At 41.7% G+C, this 21895-nt stretch overlaps 1 protein-coding gene across 1 annotated transcript; it reads left to right on the forward strand.

Moving 5' to 3' along the window:
* Positions 1–1413: 1413 nt before the first annotated feature.
* Positions 1414–4269, forward strand: LOC135593410 (uncharacterized). The gene is made up of 3 exons (XM_065083401.1): positions 1414–2329; positions 2735–2900; positions 3354–4269. The coding sequence occupies exons 1-3, from the start codon at positions 1613–1615 to the stop codon at positions 3587–3589; spliced, it is 1119 nt and encodes a 372-aa protein (XP_064939473.1). The 5' UTR covers positions 1414–1612; the 3' UTR covers positions 3590–4269.
* The last annotated feature ends 17626 nt before the right edge of the window (positions 4270–21895 follow it).

Genomic DNA, 21895 nt, shown 5'->3' on the forward strand with positions numbered 1-21895 from the left:
ACTTCATGATTGGGTTTTGATTGTTCCGATATAATAACCCCAAGCCCCGCTCGATTGTACAACGTTTGGTTCTTTCGTATGGAATTCGACAACTCATATTATTGAACCCAGATTCATGCACCTAAACCTGATCATACTACCTATGGACATGGGACTCCTTCGACGACTCAAGTCACGGGGTAATAACGCGAATGCCGTGCTCACATACTTACTACCAATGACATGGACTCGAGTCACGGGCGTGTCGAGGTGGTACTTCCATTACCGCTCACGTTACGTTGGTCACCCAACTGCACTCCCGTTGCGGTCGACGCTGCAGTCGTGGGCTTAGTGAGTGAGTGGCAGGAGCAGTCGATGCATTTGCACGAAGCCTCGGCGTGACCGCACGAATACGTCCGCGCTCTTCGCGCCCCGTGCGTCCGCCGTACGTGACCACCGCGAGCCCATCGTCTGATCCCCTCCCAAAAATACATCCCCACCGTCCGAGCGAGCCAGCGGCGCCGCGAGTCTTCACCGCGCACGACTCCTCCACGAATTAGTCGGGGAACCCGCACGTGCTGTTCCTCAGTCGGGTTTCACCACGCGTCCCGCCGACAGGTCTGGGGATGCGACAAGTTTCAAAATTTTCGAATCCGTCCCCAATTGTTACTTTAACGTGGTTTTTGTTTTTTTGTTTTTTTCTATAAGTAAGTGATTGATGAAAATGAGGTTTCATTTGAGATGTTACGATATAATATTATTTAATTTTTTTTTTCACATGATTTAGTTTTTGCCTCCCTCCCTCCCTCCCTCCCAAGGGTCACACGATCTTTTGGATCCGAAAACTAATATTTATTTTGTTTGGGGGAATTAAAAGGTGTTCGTCTTTTCTTTACTACTTACTACACGACAAACCAAAAAAAAGAAAAAAAAGGTCCTACCTGGCCATCAGATGCCGAAAAATGGATCCCAAACCAATATTTGTTTTGCTCGGTGGGGGGGGGGGGGGGGCGGGCGGGGTAAAAAAAAGTAGTGTTGGCTTCTTCAGTATGAGACGAAACAAAATTTATCCTACCTGGCCACCCTCCATTTAGTCCCAATGCCAGAATAACCAAAATAAATAAATAAATAAATAAATAAAATAAACAAATAAAAGCACTTCAATTTTCGTTACTTCCGTTGGTTCACAACGATTCGGTAAAAAGGTCGGCAGAGACGTGAAGTTTGGAGTTATTTTTATTTTTATTATTTTTTTATTATTTTTACTTGACTCAGGCGTTCCAGCACTCCGACCCGCTTTGCCTCTCCGTGCTCTCTGCCCTCCTGTGTTACTGCCAACTGCTTCCTGCCGCCACATTTTAACCACACAGATCAAATGAATTCCTCCTCCTAACTATTATTTTACTCACTATGTCGCCCTGCTTGTCTATCAGCTGGAGATCTCCGCCTCGGAAGCTACGCCTCTCCTTCGCCTTCGACCTTCCTCCTCCTCCTCCTCCACCTCTCTCCTTAAATACCCTTTCGCATTCCCTTCTTCCCACCTCCCCAGTCGTTGCTTCTTTGTCTTTCCGGCGAAGAAGAAAGAAGAGGCAAGAGAGGTAGCGTTTCTGGGCGATAGAATTGGTGATTGGCGATGGCTCAGAAGCCGTTAATGCTCAAAGATTACCTTGAACTGGACTGGGATTCCGAGTCCTACTGCGCTGGCTTCGGGTGCGTCCCGGCCCAGGCCGGTGATGTCGACCCAGACGCTGATGCCGCGACCATGCGGTATCTCCTTGACGCGGAGCTCCGCGGTGGCGGAGGAGGACCAAGGCTCCAGCGGACGCGATCCATGAACGCCATGGCGAAGATCTCCGCCGTTATCGGCGCTTTCAGGCCGCTGTCCTTCGCCGGTGCCTCCTCGTCGTCCGCCTCGGGTGGACGACGGAGGTGTGGGGAGGGAGGATTCCTGACAAGAAGCTTCTCACAGCGGCTTAGTGGGAGCTTCTGGCGGATGACGGGGATGGCGGCCGCGGCCGTAGCGATGGAGGACACCTGGGTGGGAGTTAAGGACATCGTACGGCTGAGATCTGTCGAGGAAAAGGTGGTTAGCGAGGAGCTCAGGTCGTTCGACTTCCCGTCTCCGGCTCTCAGCAGCTGCACCGTGTGGTCGGAGTCCGATTTCCTGCCCTCGACCACGGCCGGTACCGACTCCTCGGACGACAGCCTCTCCTCTGCCGGAGCCGCCACCTCCAGAGAAGCCAAGAAGGGATCCCCACGAGCAAGGTCGAGCCGCAAACCCAAGGTAGACAGGAAGAGCACCGGCGAAGGATTGGACGCAAGCGGCGCCGGCCTCAGCCGCATGCCCATGGTGAGAGGTCAATTAATGCCCTTCAATTATTTGTTGCTCAACCCTGCACATCTCTGGATTATCAAGTGCGGGCCCCAGTCTCGTTGTATCTCCACTACAGGTAGCAGGATGTCTCGTCTAATATATGCGCAAGAACACGGAATAGATCGGTGGGCGAGGACCTGAGCGTAGTCTCAGAAATGTTCAACTTGGTCACCGCGAGTCGAAGAGTTCAAGGATTAGTAGATTGTCCAGTGATAAGCCACGCGTGTTTAATTTTCCGGCTTCTTTGGCCGAGATACAAAATCGAACAGCCACGTGGCCTTGTCATTTGTTTATATCTATTTTCCTTTGGAACGAATAGAAATTAGTCTTTATATTTCACTAATTCGTGTGTTTGTCTTTACATGGGAAAAAACAAAAAAGGCACCGGAGAGCGAGGGCACGGAGTCGCCGCAATGCCACTCGGAGGAAGAGGAGCAGCTGAGTCCAATGTCAGTTATGGACTTTCCATCTGGTGAAGAAGACGAGGAAGAGGAAGCGGACGACCCCGCATCGCCTTCCTTCCATCGCAGCCTCGCCAAGCTCGAACGTAGGCATCTCATCCTAGTTTGTTGCTTCTTGAAACCGAGTGAAGAATCTCGAGTTGCAGTAGCTGCCATTTTGTTTGGGCTCAGATTCCAAGGAACAAGTCATCTTCCATTAGGATCGCAATACCATATATAATTGGAGGCTGAGACGACTTGATGCCGAGCCCAAAACTTGTTCGGTTCTTGTGTCCCGCCGGAATCTCGTCTCTTTTGTCGGAGGATTGCCTTGTGCGAACTCAGACCCCTAATTGTGCCCATAAATAAGAAACCCTCCACCATTCTAGTTTTCTTTATAATCTTAGTTGAAATATTAATTTTGCTTGTAATATATATATATATATATATATATATATATTTATTTATTTATATAGAGGTGCTCGGTGCAATTTAATGGCATTGAAAGTGTAGGGGAAAGAAGAATTAATGTATGCAAGGTGGGTCATCTGTTGGTGCAGGAACGACGCGGCAGCTGCTGCAGAGGATCGGACAGTTCGAGAGCCTCATTGACCTCGAACCAATTGACGTCGACCGGCGCTTCGCCTCCACGGATTGCTTGGACGAATCCACTGACGACGTGGCATCCGTCGTGGAGGAGGAGGACGAGAGAGCCTTACGAGAAAGGAAGGCATGGGGCGTACTGGGACAGCTAAAAGCCAGCTGCCACGTGGACCCAGCGGAGGCGAGCGTGTAGAAGCTCCTGCTGGACTTGTTCATCCAAGAACTGTCCTACTCCGACGGCGATGCCAATCGCGACGGTCGGTTCCGGCGGGGCCACAGGGAGTGGGCAATATCCGCCGTGCGTCATGGGCAAGCAGAGGAAAGAGCGCTCTTGATCACCGCAAGAGATTGGATCGAGGGGACGAGGCGCCGGGACCTGGACGACTTCCACGGCGAGGCGACGCTGAGGGAGATCGAGAGGGGCGGACGGTGGAGATCGTTCGAGGAGGAGGAGGATGGGGAGTTGGGGGTGGACCTACAGGGACTCGTGCTGGGTTCGTTGATGGAGGAGCTGGTGATGGATTTAGTGTCACGTTGAACACAACGATACTAGTGCGGAGTCGGCGCCATCGTCGCTGTAATAAATTAGCTGGTGAAGCTATCGTTAAGGTATGTATATGTCCCTGGACAGTGTGTGCGTGTGTGTGTGTGTGTGTGTGGGGTAGATACAAGGGTTGGGAGGCCAACCAATTTTGAGTGGAGGGGGTAATCGAAGAGCAGCTTCTTTTGTATGTACATTACTAATGGAAGAGTAATTTCTTTAGGTCTCATGTACATGGAAGCACGCATTAGTATTATTGACGCACACAAGATTCTGTTCTTCAGCCTCCTCCACTTGATAGAATGAAACTTTTTTTTTTTCTTACGTTCCAATGGAACATTGAGTGTTAATTCTAAACCTTTTCTTAATTCTTTTGGCTACAAGTGGGAAGACATCTGCGTGAGATAGATACATATAAAGAGATGATGAGACATACACGAGTCCCGCATTTCTAACATATTGAGAATGCCAAATTGCATATGTTGCATTCTATATATAACATAGTAAATGTATACTTTTGAATTGTATTGATATCCATTTTGCATATATAGAAGTAGTCTTTGATGGAGATGTTAGTATAAAATCTGTAATCATGCTATCTGTAATGCGAAAAATTTTGTATGTCAAGATTGAAATCAAATAAATTAGATCTGACAATATTATGATACGTACCTTTCTTGTTGTTCAAAAGAATAAACCTTATCTGATCTACAAGCGCATCTGAAATATCAATCTGCAAGGATCCAAGAAAAACCTTAATCTCTCAATTTCTGAGATGCTACTCAGATACACACTTAGCCCCCAGAGGTCTTGTCTATTTATAGGCGAGAGTAAAGGGTCTATGATAAGTTGTTAGGAGAGTTCTCCCATTAAGGTTATCTCCTAAGAAATCCTACTTTAACATGGACTTCTTTTCTATTGGCCAATAACCATAATCAGAATCCAATCATATCTATAATATATCTTACCTAATTAAATATGGCTACATAATCTAACATTCTCCCACTTGGCCCAATAATTGGTAAGATACAAAAAGACTTAAACTCAAAAATAAATAAATAAAATTTATTTAAAAATAATTTGACTCAATTGGATTATGAAATTTTAGAAAAAATATATACACGTGCGTGAATTTTAGAAAATAGACCAATAAGTCCAATAATAATAATACTACTACATCAAGTCTCACTAACAATATGAGTCATAGCGATTGTATGTCATTAGTGTTACACTTCCTTTTATGTACCACAGTTAGCCTTTCCTAATGTAGTCCAAAATGACCCCTATAATTTATTTTGTCAAGATAATTTTGTCATCACATTCAACCATAATATTTACATACATAATTGTGAATAGGATAGCATAAACAAATAACTTTAAGTACATAAGTAAGAATGTCAATTATAGTATCCACTTAAACATGCATCATCATATCCTTTATGGGTTGCTCACAAACTCAATTATAAGAACATGTTCTTTCAAAATACTTTAGACTGTAAGTCCTAAGTGAATGGATCAGTAATCAATGCAATGAAACTCAAGTAATTAATTAACATTATATGTTTCTGGACTCATCTTCTCTAACCATCAAGTACTTTATACTATAATGCATATAGATGCAATAGTACTTGTCATTCTTAGAGAAAAAAACCACTGCAATGTCATAAAATATCTTCAATGACTTGGTAATTGAGTCTGATTATAACAAGTCCTGAGATAAAAATTTTACAGTAAAAAATTTGATTAGTGGCCTCAAAGCATGCCACAAAATCAACTTCTATTATTATTAATAATAAATTACCTCTCTAATTGATATAGATATTAACCATAAGGTGGACTTTCTATTATCGAGGCAATTTATACAATCAGCATATGAAAAATATCATTATTACAAGCTGATATAATTTCATACATGTGAGCATATAATCCTTTGTCCCTTCTAGATATCTTATTACTTTCTCTGTAGTCCGGCTCGGTTGATATATCGTTTCTAAGACAATCTTCATAATCATTGAGGTCTATCCTTAAATTACTAAATGTTAATAATATAATATATCTTATTCATATCAATCTTAAAACTCTTAGTGACAAATTCTTGATTTAGTATAATAAATCAAGACCACTATTGGTAAGGCAAAATATTATCCATATAATAAACTTACTCCCACTGATATAAATACTGATTAATAGTATTTATCTTAAATCTGAAAATAATGATATCAAGAACCTTTATATATCATTATCTTGAAGTTTATTTAAGGTCATAAATGGATTCCTGAATTTGCATACAAAACTTTATATTTCTTTTATTTTCTTTGTAAATCATTTAGAGTAACCCATATAAAGCTAGATCTTTTTAAAAATATTTTTATATCATTATGATATAAATCAAACTTATAATGAATCACTAATGTCATGATGATTCTTAACAAGTTCATTAAAAATCTTGTTATGATCGATACATTCTTTATGAGTAAAACTTTTAACCACAAGTCTGATCATTATATTGTTCGACATTGTCCTTTGAGTCACATTTATATAATATACTCTTTTACAATTATTGGATAATTCGATAAATTTATCAGATACCATTATGGTTATTAATTTTAACTCTTCTTTTATTATATCATATTACTTTTCAGAATCATTACATTTTATGACCCGTGACAACAATAAGGGATCCATTCTGATTCCTATATCATAATATAATTCTTGTAGATATGTAATATAATAACCATAAATGATATGATTCCTTCTCCTTTGAGATATTCTTAAAGTTGTCAATTATGTTTGTTCTACAAGACCATTAATAATGATATCAATATAATATGGGAGTTTAGTAATGTTATTTTGTTGTTTACTTTTATCAAATCATTTAATGATTTGAGTAACAACAATCTCTCGAATAATAAAGGAGTATTAACTTGTATCTCCTCTATATCAAAATTAAAATTTGAGATTTTCACTCCCACTTATTTGCTATTTTATAGGAATCTTATATTACCATATTTAATTGTCCTCGTACTATGATTAGAGCAATAAGATATGTACCCCTTTAAACTTTTCTGCATAGATAATAAAATATTCAAAAATAATTATTAAATCTAATTTTCTTTTATGTGAGTTGAAGATCGTTATCTCCATAGGATAATTTTAAATATGTAAATATCTTAACTTATGTTTCCTATCATTTCATAACTTAAAAGAAATCATGTAATTTACTTACTAGGAATACCATTCAAGATATACATAGTTGTCCTTGGAGCTTCTTCTCACATTGATTCGGATACAAAAGAATAACTTATCATTACTCTTAACCATATCTATAAGGTACGATGATATCTTTCAGCAATCATATTCTACTGTAACACATCTGGTAAATAATATACCTTATTTTTCTAAGAATCTAGCAAAAGAATTATAATTGGATTCATCATAAATACTATAAAATTTATCACCCTTATCAGATATGATGATCTTGACTTTTCTATCTAATTGTCTATCAACTTCATTTATACACACTTCAAGAGTGTCAATGGTCATAGACTTTACATGAATTAGATATATATAATCATATCTCAACAGATTATTTATATGGTGATAAAATGTCTCTCTTTAATGAGACAAAAGCATATAGTAATAAACATAACCTCAAGGAGTTTATAAAACTACATTTTATTTCAATATTTAATTATAGGATCATTGTAAACTTATAATTCATATTAATTCTATATAGACTATTATACAAAATTTAAAGGTTAATTTTATTAAATCATAGTAAATTTATAACCATCAAAAGAGAAATAATATTTTAATAATTCTAGATAAAGAACTCAAATTCCCAGAATTACAAGAAGTAGGGATCCTCAAGATTTATTAAATTGAATCATCTTTAGATATAAGCGATAAATATAAACTAATATCTCTTTCACTTTAAGATGATTCCCTATAATGATAAATATCTCATTCTCTTTTGGTTTTATCCCTCTTCATTTTTTTTAATTTTAATAAATATCTATTATTGGTAACATATGATGAAATATCAAAATAATCCATCAATAATATCTATAATATTTGATTTGAACCATATAAAGGTTATATTTATACCTTTTTCATTTCAAATTAAAATTTGTAGTATATTTCTTCTTTACGTAACTTTATTTGCTACAAAAGTAATACTTTATTGTGAAGATATTCTTTTATGAGTTTATATAGTAATTATAAACTCAGGTGGACTTACGCTTCATCCTTATTATAGTGTTACCTATGTTGAATCTCGTATTTTGATGATGAAACTACTTGATATATGTTTATGATTTAATCTGCGTTTTGAGTGACGCAGGATGCTTTGATCAGGATGAGACAATTAAAGCAGGAAAATCATGTTGTGCCGGAGGAACATGTCAGAAGATTGGACGTCGGGCCGGTGGATCGGTCGACGTATCGACAGAAGGCTTCGGGCCGTGGACTCGGGCATCGGGCCAAGTAGAGCGGGTATTGTGCCAAGGATATCGGAGTTGCGGAGTCAACTGACCGATTGGGCAATAGGCCGCAGGAGAGGACGATGCGCCGAAGAATCAGACGAAGCGTCGAGGGACCAATGACATGCCGGACAACTTGGTTAATTGCTTAGGATTAATTGTCTCGATCGAAGTTTTGTTTTAAGTGTGCAGGATTAACTATGATGAAAGATAGATAAGCAGCAGGAGTTGCGCCGGAGTCAAGTTCATGATCACGTTGGGAGTTCGAGAGTTCGACGGAAGTACGGACGGTCGTCGGAGGTTCTGCGAGAACAGATCCGAGAAGTCCAGAAGCTTGCCAAGCGAAGCTCGTCGGAACTCGCCAAGTGGATCGTCGCAAAGTCCAGGAGTTTGCCGGAAGTCCGCAGAAGCATCACCGAGGGTTCATCGGATGATCGACGGAAGTTCGCCGGAAACTCGCCGGAAGAAGCGATTGACGTACCGAAGCAAAGCTGCAGAAATTGTCTTAGATTTAATCGTAGTTAGCACGGTGATTAAGTTAGAAATGGGAGGTGATCCCATTAGCTTAATCCTGGGGCAATTGGGCCCCTGAAGAACTCAAGTTGGGTCGAATGGTTCAACCCATTCGAACCCAAGTAGCTGTGGGAGGTGCAACCGCCCAGGCAGGGAGGTGCCACCGCCCAGGCTAAGTCTCCCAGCGAGACTGGACGGTGCAACCGCCCCAGCCAAGAGGTGCAACCGCCCAGGGCTCAGTCTCCAAGCGAGACTGGGCGGTGCAACCTCCTCTGTCGAGAGGTAGCACCGCCAGAGCTCAAGTTCCGAGCTCTGGCAGGCGATGCAACCACCGAGCTCGGTCTTCGAGCTCTAGCAGAGAGCTGCAACCTCTCTGGACAGGAGATGCACCGCCTGAGCTCGGTCTTCGAGCTCTGGCAGAGTGGTGCAACCACCTCTGGCAGAGAGGTGCAACCACCTCTGGCAGAGAAGAGAAACTTCTCTGGTCAGGAGATGCATCGCCTGAGCTCGGTCTTCGAGCTCTGGCAGGAAGGTGCAACCACCCCTGACAGAGAAGGTGGAACCGTCCGAGCTCAGTCTTCGAGCTCTGCCAGGCGGTGCCACCTCTCCAGTCGAGAGGTGCAACCGCCTGAGCTCAGACTTCGAGCTCTGCCAGGCGGTGCCACCTCTCCAGTCAAGAGGTGCAACCGCCTGATCCCGGAATTCCGGGATTTGATCGTTTTGAGCTCGAAATTTGAATTGGGTTGGAGCCTATAAATACCCCACCCATTCAGCACTGAAAAGATACAGACCTACACCAAAATCTTGATCTTTTCTGTGATTCTAAGAGCTCAAAAGTGTTGTAAAGCCTTTAAGTCTCCTCCTTCTGTTCTTCAAGTTTTCAGTTGTAAAGTGAGGAGAGAAAGGTCTGTAAAGGTTGTCTCCTGAGCCTGTCAAAAGGAGAGAAACTGTAAAAGGGAAGTTTGGCCTTCGCCTATTGAAGGAAGGCCCCTAGTTGACGTCGGCAACCTCGTCGGTGGAGGAAGCCAAAAGTGGAGTAGGTCAAGGCTGACCGAACCACTCTAAATCTCTGGTTTGCGTTTATTTTTGAGCACTTTATCATTACTGCAAACCTCCTCCATTACTACTGCTCTCTGCGCTCTCACGAACAAGTTCTAAGTGCTGTTCTTCCGAATCTGCATTCAGACGTAAATTCGTATTTTCGTACATTACAGTTTACGTTTACGTTTGATTCTGCAGAACTGTCTTCCGTGCTTTTACGAAAGAGTTTCTTTGCAGTTTACACTTACATTTTGATCCTATTGATAACTGCAAACTGTCCTCTACAATTTTACGAACGAGTTTCAACATTTAGACGTAAAACTGCATTTAGACGTAAATCGGCTTTCCTCTCACAATCATCAGTTCTCAGTTCACGTTTACGTCTTGATTTCAACTGCATACTGCCTTCTGCGAGTATACAAACGAGTTTCAAAGCTTAGACGCAAACTGCGCTTAGACGCAAACTGTGTTTAGACGCAAACTGCGCTTAGACGTAATCTGCGCTTAGACGCAAACTGCACTTAGATACAAACTGAGAATTAGCTTTTGCATCATAATAGCTTTTATTGAACGAATGCAGCTTTTGGTTTTTAATCGCTGTAAGATTTCCGCTGCACTAATTCACCCCCCCCCCCTCTTAGTGCTCTCGATCCTAACAATTGGTATCAGAGCGGGGTATCTCTCATTTCGGATTTACACCCGAGAGAAATGGCTCTTCAAGAGGGCTTTTCGGTCTTTCGTCCACCGTTCTTTAACGGATTGGACTACACTTACTGGAAAACTCGAATGAGAGTTTTCTTGATTTCTCTAAATCTGGATTTATGGAATATCGTTGAAAATGGTTTTCAACTTCCCTCTAAACCGACGAACGAATGGTCGGATTTAGAGAAGAAGTATTTTTCTTTAAACGCAAAGGCTATGAATGCCTTATTTTGCGCTTTGGACAAAAATGAGTTCAATCGGGTTTCTTTGTGCGAAACGGCTTTCGATATTTGGCGCACTCTTGAAATCACGCATGAGGGAACTAGTAGAGTCAAAGACTCGAAAGTTAATATTTTACTGCATGATTTCGAGCTTTTTCATATGAAACCAAGCGAAACCATTGTTGACATGTACACCCGTTTTACGGATGTCGTCAATGGTTTAAATTCACTTGGTAAAAGCTTTTCGGATTTTGAACTCGTTAACAAAGTTTTGCGCTCACTTTCTAAAACTTGGGATTCAAAAGTAACTGCTATTCAAGAATCGAAAAACTTGAACCAATTTCCACTTGAAGAACTAATTGGTTCATTGATCACATATGAAATGACGTGCAATGCACGTGAAGAACTTGAGAACCACCTTCCAAAGAACAGGAAGGATTTGGGACATAGAACATTTGAAGACCACTCGAGCATAAGCTCAAGTGATGGTGAACTTAAACTACAAATGAAACGAAAATTAAAAAGCAAAAAGAATCAAACTACTTGCTTTAAACGCAAGAAGAAGAACAAAAACTGGGATGAATCGAGCTCCTCCGAAGAAGAGAAAGTCAACAAAAGCAAGGCGGCAAACTACGCCTTAACAGCCTACAATGATGAGGTAATCGAAATCCCCCTAATTTATTTTGAAATTACTTGATGCTTTCATGATGTATCTTTCTCTTTTAGTTTAGAATTAATTTTCTTAAAAATTACATGTTAAAAAAAAAAAAAAATTATTATGATCATACTAAGTAATTTCAAAAATGATAATATTGCATATTTTATGATAAACAAATAAAATGATCTTGATTGAAAATATGAAATCATGGTTAAGAAGTAATAATGTGCATTACGTTAATTTCCATTGTTATTTCTCGATTTTGATTAAAGATCATGTTTGATTTGAAGAAATGCATAATGATGAAATTAAATATTTCGATTGACAATTTCATGCATGAGATATACATGATGATTTTTGTGATTGATGGTTTTATGATGAAATTCATTTTACGATCCTAAACGTTGATGCATGTTTTCATTTGACATAAATGAAAAGGCATGCTAACATGAAATCGATCACTTAAGATGAAACACTTAAAAAAGGGGAGAAATATATGAATTGATGCTATAAACACTATGCTATGATTATCCCATGCTTGCATCACCAAGAAATATATGATTGCTATCATTGCTATATGACCTGTATCAAGATATCAAACAAAATCTTGCTTCACAGTTTTACGCATTGATATCTTACCACATGATGAAATGCTACAATTGATGAACACTTGAAATGTAATCCTCTATCTTATTGATTTTTCAATAAATCTATGCTTGTCATACATGAATTTATTGAATGTAATTTTGAGGATGATTTCAGATTTGACAAATGCTTGATTCGTATTTACGATATAAGATACACTTTAAATATGAATCATGCATCAATCATGTTAAATGCTTCAATCATTTTCTATCTCTAGAGTTCTCGATTTTGATGAAATACAAGTGATAAATTCATTTATGATATCTTGTAAATCACTTGAATTATGAATGAGTTTTTTTTATGATGCGTTAAAAGAATCACTTAAAAAGAAAATGCTTTTCCCATCTGATCGAGATTAATGATTTCATGATATTTTGTGAATCTCGAAATTAATTTTAATGACTTGATTATGAATTTCAAGTTAATGATTTGATTTGAATCATAATCTTGATCTTGCAAAATTGAAGTCACAAATAATATCCTGTGGTATTCATGAATTGATACTCACAATATGAAAGCATTGATATTCATGACTTGAATTGGATTGAAACATTGTATGCTTAAATTAATCATTCTCCTATGTTTCAAAAATTCCTTAAATGCCTTATGTGATGATTGAAAACTAACTTGCTTTATGATGAATCACGAATCATAACTTGATCTATGATGCCTTGAAATGATTAAAATATTTAATACTTTTATGCTCTACCCCCTACTTTCTTCTTGTTTTCAATGATAAAATGGGGAGAAGTTTTGATCATGCATGGTAGGATATAATTTGACAAAATTGATACCATCATGATATGAAACATTTATGATGTGCAATTATGCATGCAATACTTGCTTTCTAATTATGATGTGATGTATTGCATATGATGTAAATCATGATCTAAAATGCTATGAGTGCCAAGTTACACATTTTGAGAAGAAATTGCTATATTGAAACATTAATGTAATTATGAATGGTGATATGATATCATGCATGTAATACTTCAACTTATGATAATGATGCATGCAATGATAAAATATTCATGATGAAAAATTGTCTTGACATTCATAACTTGATTATTCATCCTTTGTCATGATTTTGAAATCGTTGTAAAAGGAAAAAAGAAGTACAAAACTGTATTCTCTCTTCCTTTTTTACAATGACAAAGGGGGAGATAGCTAGCTTGTACAAGTCAAGAAGATGCAAAAACTTGACTGCTTGCTTGCCTATCTTAAGTAGCAAAGATTGCTAACTTGCTCATTTCAAGAAGAAAAATTGTCTTCTTGAACATCACTATCTTGAATATCTTAGTTGAAGCAAAACTTGCAATTTGCACATTGCAATAGGAAGCAAGAATCATGAGCTTACACAAGAAAGCTATCTTGTATTTGCTTTCGAAATTTTTGCTAGCTTATATATTGTGAAACTTGTATATCGTAAAAATTGCTAGCTTGTGCTAGTCATAAGTGCCCAGCAAGCCAATCACGTGAGTGATGGCACGTGTGACTTGATACAGAATCTTTTTGCTTATTATATTTTGGCGTATATCACTTTATAACTATTGCATAAATGCATATATATAGTGATGTCCTTGGATTTGTGCAATGGGAATCGGATCGTGATGAGATCACGATAATGAGATCGATTCACCTTTAAACACATATCCTAAATAATCCCGGTCATAGGTTACTCGAGAGGGACATCGTGATAACCGGATAGACTGGTGTGCTGTATACCCGTCCATATGATGGATGCAGCTGGTCTCATAGCTGCTCGTGTAGGGACACTAGGGATACAGTACAGGTGCTCATTGGAGAATGAGTTCACTGATTGATCCGCTTACGGAATGCTGGATGGTTGATGATGCCTTATTGTCAGACAACGATTCCGTAGTCCTAGTGGTGTATCTGGTTCTTAGACTTGAGACACCAAGGATGTCCTGTATGAGTGCTCCACTCTTTGATACCAGACTTATAGGTTTGGCTGTTCCCAGATCTAGTACAGCTGGTCATTGGGAGTGGTAGTCGACCTTACGAGGGCTATTGAGTGTCGATAGAGGATCATCCACTCTCGGTATCATGAGAGGAATATCCCATGTGTTCTTGCTCAGACAAATCCCTGGCCAGGGTCATTCGGGTTGAGAGAGAAAGAGTTCTCCGGGAGAATCCGATTAGAGCGAGACTCGAGTAGAAACTGTATGGGTCTGACAGCACCATGCTCGATATACGGTCTCTGGGATATTAGATGGATGAGGGACTATAGGTACATGGTAACTGAGGACAGACAGGTCCAATGGATTGGATTCCCCTGTATCGTCTGGGGACTACGGCGTAGTGGCCTAGTACTTCCGTAGTCGATGAGTCGAGTGAATTATTACAGAGATAATAATTCACTTAGTTAGAAAGAGTTCTGACAGGTATGACTCACGGCCAGCTCGATATTGGGCCTAGAGGGTCACACACATATGGTAGGCATTGCGATGAGTAGAGGTTCGGATATGAGATATCCGACGGAGCCCTTGTCTTATTGGATGCAGATCCAATACCCACTAGGGAAAGGACCCATTAGGGTTTTGACACGGGATCTCTATAAATAGGAGGGATTCACAGCCTCATAGGCTAGAGTCTTTGCTTGCCCTTCCTATTCTCCTCTCCCTCTCCACCTCAGAGTAGGCCTGGAGTTTTGAGGAGCGTCGTCGCAACCCTGCTGTGTGGATCACCGCTAGAGAGGAGGACGCTTGACCTCCTTCACCCTCTCCTAAGGATCTGCAAGGAAACAGGGATATACGATCTCCCTAGGTAACACAATCTCTATACGCAGTTTTGTGTTTTTGCGGATTTTGCGCACCAATCTTCGCACGACGATGAACATCTTTTTGGGAATCGGGGATTTTTGTTTTCTTGTTCTTCCGCTGCGCATATGATGTCGCCCCCCCCTATGATTTCCCAACAGTGGTATCAGAGCCAGGTTGTTCGTGCGAATGATTGGTTTTGAACTGCGTGTGTTGTGTTTAGGAAGAATATTGACGTCAAAATCGTTGACGCAAAAGCGAGGAAGGGCAGCAACAGTTGCTGCCCTCGATCTGCATGCCTGCAGCCACCTGCAGCCGCAGCCAGGCAGCACAGCGCCGGCGCAGTGCCTGCAGCAGCCGGCCGGCGGCCTGCTTGCAGCAGGCTTGCTGCCGGCGGGGCTGGCAACCCACGGGCAGAGGCGCCGCAGGGCAGCGGCGCCTGCCACCGAAAGGAAGCGGCGCCTGCCGCCGCAGGGCAGCGACGCACGACGCCTGCCGCCGCTGCTCCTGCGGGCGAAACCCCCCCACAGGGGCGGCCGCCCGGCGGGACAGCACCGCCTGCGGAGGCAGCGGCGCCCGAAGGGGGCGCCCACCCGCAGCGGCGTCGCCGCCAGCGGGCGTGCCGCCTGCAGGCGAGGGCAGTGCCCTCGCCCCGCCGCACAGGCGCCGCCGGCAAGGTGGCGGCGGCGGCAGCAGCAGAGGGGGAATTAGGGTTTTTGGCAAAAAGACAGTTTTGCCCCTATGAATTTGATAAATTCCAGTTTCTGTCTTTTGTCCAAATTACGAAAATACCCTTAGGAATTGAGAAATTCCCTACATGTCCCTGATTTCAGAAAATATTAATTAATTAAAAGGTTTAGTTGATTATTATTTTTATTATTATCTAGTAGTCCTACATTATGATGATTATTTATACATGTGATGTATGATGTGTGGACGGATGATCATGGACCGTGTGATGTGTGTACTTGTGATTATTATTATTGAGGTCTGCGAACCTCCATTATATTTCTCGTTTATTGTCGGGCCTGCGTGCCTATGATTAAGTTGTAATCACATGAGGAGGCGCAGCGGGAGCGTGGATGCGATAGCGGGACCCACGAGACGGACGATCGTGATGCATGGAAATGCATCAAGATGTCGACGGAACCGACGAGGACGAGATGGACGATCACAGGGCATGGAGATGCACCGTTACACACATAGATCTTGATGTGAGTGATTAGGCCTACTGGCTCGGGCCTAATCATATTAGGTTGTGGTCCATGATCATCTGGTGTGATTGCTTATACACATACTAGATATGTATATATATTTGCATGCGATGTAGATATATATTAAATATGTATATGTGTGACATGTCATATTAGGAGACCAAATCATAGAAACATCTCTCGATAATATTAAGTCGGTAAACGTGAGGCAATTAGATTGACCCACGTGGCCTTCCATCGTTATGAGTAGGAACCGAATCCCGGTGTAGGTTGAGTTGGTCGAGTCCCTCGAGACTCACCTATATCGCGATTTGCTATCTTGCTTACGACATAGAGATGTCACCGGTGACCTGAGGGCATGATATGCTTGGTCGAGTCCCTCGAGGGTATATCATCAAATCAGACTCATCTTGTAACGAAGGTGTTGACTTAACCGAGCATCATGGTTGGTCGAGTCCCTCGAGGCCATGGTGATTCGGAGGCCGAATAGGACGGGAATCACAAGGAGTTGTGATCGGCAAGAGTTGTCTACCTTTTAGGCTTAGTGTGATTGGTCGAGTCCCTCGAGGTTACACTAAGACGCTGGTTGGATCCTGATCCCCACTAGAAGTCTGCCGGAGACTTCCGTTACACGTGCTGAGGGTGTCGCGTGACTCGTTAGTAAAATAGTGGGAGCATATTAAGATAGAAGTCCATATCTTGATAGTTTATTTCTTGCAAAATCTGCATGTTATTCATTTTTGCTACATCTTTATTTTCAGAAAATGTCGCTTTCAAATCCCTTACGTGGCATACTTGATGTCAACCGCCTCACTGGTCCAAATTATACGGATTGGCTCCGTAACTTGAGAATTGTTCTCACAGCGGAGAAAATCGTGTACGTCCTTGATACAGTGATGCCTACGCCCGAAGAAGGGGCAAGCGAGGATGAGATCGCTCGCTACGTGAAGTACATTGATGACTCCACTCTTGCTCAGTGCTATATGTTGGGCTCTATGACTCCAGAGTTACAGAGACAACATGAAAAGATGGATGCCAGATCCATTCTCCTACATGTCCGTAAATTGTTTGAGGAACAGGGAAGGACTCAACGATATGAGATATCCAAGAGCCTTTTCCGCGCTAGGATGACTGAGGGGACACCGGTTCAGAACCATGTCCTAAAGATGATTGAGTGGATAGAGAAACTCACAGGTCTAGGAATGGTCCTAGAGGATAACTTGTGTGTGGACATTGTGCTTCAGTCCCTACCAGATTCCTTTTCACAGTTCATAATGAACTTTAATATGAACAAGCTTGAGGTGACTCTCCCAGAGCTCCTCAATATGTTGAGGGAGGCAGAGAGTACTATTAAGAAAGAGAAGCCAGTTCTCTACACTGGTGAGACCAGAAAGAAAAGGAAAGCAGAAAGGTCCCTTAAGAAGGGAAAGGGCAAGGGCAAACAAGGTAAAGCAAAGGTTGCTAAGAAAGACCCAACAAAGGACAAAGGCCAGTGCTTCCACTGTGGTAAAGATGGGCACTGGAAGAGAAACTGCAAAGAGTACCTTGCAGAAAGGGCGAAACAAAAGCTTGATGAAGCTTCAGGTACATTCATGATCAGTCTCCATTTGTCAGACTCTTATGATAACACATGGGTATTAGATACCGGTAGTGCTTATCATATATGTAATTCGTTGCAGGTTCTGGCAAGGCCTAGGAGACTAGAGAGAGGCGAGATGGACCTCAAGATGGGTAATGGAGCAAAAGTTGCTGTATTAGCTGTTGGCGAGGTCGCCCTACATCTGCCTAGTGGAGCTTTTATTGCATTAGATGCATGTTATTTTGTTCCTTCTATTATCAAAAACATTATCTCCATTTCATGTTTAACAGTTAGTGGATATAAATTTGTTTTTGAGAACAATGGTTGTTCGATATTATTAGATGATAAGATCATCACGAAAGGAACATTGCATAATGGTTTATTTATGTTAGACACCACTCCACATATCATGAATATAAATGTGTCCAAAAGGAAACGAGATGAGTTGAACAGTGCATACCTGTGGCATTGTAGGCTAGGTCACATCCATGAAAGAAGGATTCAAAAGTTGCTAAATGATGGATATCTAGATCCATTCGACTATGTGTCATATGCAACTTGTGAGCCTTGCATTCGTGGAAAACTGACCAACTCTCCATTTAGTGGAACTGGAGAGAGAGCCACTGAGTTGTTGGAACTCATACATAGTGATGTATGTGGACCCATGTCAACTCATGCCATTGGAGGTTACTCCTACTTCATTACATTTACTGATGATTTCTCAAGGTATGGATATGTGTACTTAATGAAGTACAAGTCCGAGGCCTTTGAGAAATTCAGAGAGTATAAGAATGAGGTGGAGAACCAGACTGGAAAGAGTATCAAAACTCTTCGATCAGATCGAGGAGGTGAGTACTTAAGTACAGAGTTTACTCACTTCCTCAAGGACCATGGGATATTATCCCAATGGACACCTCCTTATACACCTCAGCTCAATGGTGTCTCTGAAAGGAGAAATCGTACATTATTAGATATGGTACGGTCCATGATGAGTTTCGCTGACCTACCCATCTCATTCTGGGGATATGCCCTAGAAACCGCAGCTTACCTTCTGAACAGAGTTCCAACTAAGTCGGTGGTGTCTACACCATATGAGATATGGAAAGGGAAGAAACCTGATCTTAAAGTAGTTAAGATTTGGGGCTGCTCTGCCCATGTTAAAAGACACAACCCCGATAAGTTAGAATCAAGGACAGGGCGATGTAAATTTGTGGGATACCCCAAGGAAACTTGTGGGTATTACTTCTATCATCTCGAGGACCAAAAGGTCTTTGTAGCTAAGAGAGCAGTGTTCCTTGAGAAGGAACACATTCTTGACGGAGACAGTGGGAGAATGATAGAATTGAGCGAGGTTGGAGAACCAAGCTCAAGCACCACTCTACAGCCCGAGTCTGTTCAGGTATCTAATACACAAGTTTCAACTTTACGCAGGTCTGATAGAGTATCCCATCCTCCTGAGAGATATGTGGGACATATTAGAGCAGAGGATGTAGAGGATATTGATCCTCAGACCTACGAGGAGGCTATTATGAGTATAGACTCCGGGAAGTGGAAAGAAGCCATGAATTCTGAGATGGATTCTATGTACTCCAATAAGGTTTGGAACCTAGTTGATGCACCCGAAGGTATTGTACCCATCGGTTGCAAGTGGATCTTTAAGAAAAAGATCGGAGTAGATGGAAAGGTAGAGACCTATAAAGCAAGGCTAGTGGCTAAGGGGTATCGTCAAAGGCAAGGTGTTGACTACGACGAAACTTTCTCACCCGTAGCAATGCTAAAATCCATCAGAATTCTATTGGCTATTGCAGCACACTATGATTATGAGATCTGACAGATGGATGTGAAAACCGCATTCCTCAATGGGAACCTGGAGGTGGAGGTGTATATGATGCAACCTGAGGGATTCATGTCCAAGAACTGCCCAGATAAGGTGTGTAGGTTGCTTAGATCCATTTATGGACTAAAGCAAGCTTTCCGAAGTTGGAACATAAGATTTGATGAGGCAATCAGATCTTATGACTTCGTTAAGAACGAAGATGAGCCTTGTGTATACAGAAAAGTAAGTGGGAGCGCTATTAGCTTTTTGGTGTTATATGTGGATGACATCCTCATCATTGGGAATGACATAGGAATGCTATCCACAATAAAGGCTTGGTTATCTAGACACTTCTCCATGAAGGACTTAGGAGAAGCATCTTATATCTTGGGGATTAGAATCTATAGAGATAGATCCAAAAGGATGCTTGGCTTGTCCCAGTCCAGGTACATAGAAACTATTGTCAAAAGGTTTGGCATGGAAAATTCCAAAAGAGGTCTCATACCGATGAGACATGGGATATCGCTTTCTACGAGTATGTCCCCAAAGACTCCAGAAGAAAGGGCGAACATGGATATGATACCTTATGCCTCAGCAATAGGGTCTATCATGTATGCCATGCTATGTACTAGGCCTGATATAGCGCATGCTCTGAGTGTCACGAGCAGGTATCAGGCGGATCCAGGCTTGGAGCACTGGAAAGCAGTAAAGTGTATCCTTAAGTACTTGAGAAGGACTAAGGATCTTTTACTAGTATATGGAGGTAATAGCCTTAAGGTTGAAGGCTACACTGACTCAAGTTTTCAGTCTGATGTCGATGATAGCAAGTCGAATTCAGGGTATGTGTACACCTTGAATGGAGGAGCAGTGTGCTGGAAGAGTTCCAAGCAAGATACCACTGCTGACTCGACCATAGAGGCGGAGTACATTGCTGCATCAGATGCAGCAAAGGAGGGAGTCTGGTTGAAGAAGTTCATCACAGATTTGGGAGTCGTGCCGGATAGTGAGGAGCCGATTTCCCTATATTGCGACAACAACGGGGCAATTGCTCAAGCGAAGGAACCTAGGTCTCATCAGAAATCTAAGCATGTTCTGAGGAGGTTCCACCTTATCAGAGAGATCGTGACCCGAGGAGATGTAGCAGTGGAAAGAGTTCCATCCGAAGATAACATTGCAGATCCACTAACAAAGCCATTGTCTCAGATTGTCTTTGAGCGTCACAGGGGTCTGATGGGGATCAGACACATAGGTGATTGGCTTTAGGTCAAGTGGGAGATTGCTAGTCATAAGTGCCCAGCAAGCCAATCACGTGAGTGATGGCACGTGTGACTTGATACAGAATCTTTTTGCTTATTATATTTTGGCGTATATCACTTTATAACTATTGCATAAATGCATATATATTGTGATGTCCTTGGATTTGTGCAATGGGAATCGGATCGTGATGAGATCACGATAATGAGATCGATTCACCTTTAAACACATATCCTAAATAATCCCGGTCATAGGTTACTCGAGAGGGACATCGTGATAACCGGATAGACTGGTGTGCTGTATACCCGTCCATATGATGGATGCAGCTGGTCTCATAGCTGCTCGTGTAGGGACACTAGGGATACAGTACATGCTAGTCATAAGTGCCCAGCAAGCCAATCACGTGAGTGATGGCACGTGTGACTTGATACAGAATCTTTTTGCTTATTATATTTTTGGCGTATATCACTTTATAACTATTGCATAAATGCATATGTATTGTGATGTCCTTGGGTTTGTGCAATGGGAATCGGATCGTGATGAGATCACGATAATGAGATCGATTCACCTTTAAACACATATCCTAAATAATCCCGGTCATAGGTTACTCGAGAGGGACATCGTGATAACCGGATAGACTGGTGTGCTGTATACCCGTCCATATGATGGATGCAGCTGGTCTCATAGCTGCTCGTGTAGGGACACTAGGGATACAGTACAGGTGCTCATTGGAGAATGAGTTCACTGATTGATCCGCTTATGGAATGCTGGATGGTTGATGATGCCTTATTGTCAGACAACGATTCCGTAGTCCTAGTGGTGTATCTGGTTCTTAGACTTGAGACACCAAGGATGTCCTGTATGAGTGCTCCACTCTTTGATACCAGACTTATAGGTTTGGCTGTTCCCAGATCTAGTACAGCTGGTCATTGGGAGTGGTAGTCGACCTTACGAGGGCTATTGAGTGTCGATAGAGGATCATCCACTCTCGGTATCATGAGAGGAATATCCCATGTGTTCTTGCTCAGACAAATCCCTGGCCAGGGTCATTCGG

This window comes from Musa acuminata, chromosome BXJ1-9, assembly GCF_036884655.1.
Source record: "Musa acuminata AAA Group cultivar baxijiao chromosome BXJ1-9, Cavendish_Baxijiao_AAA, whole genome shotgun sequence".
Taxonomy (NCBI): Eukaryota; Viridiplantae; Streptophyta; class Magnoliopsida; order Zingiberales; family Musaceae; genus Musa; species Musa acuminata.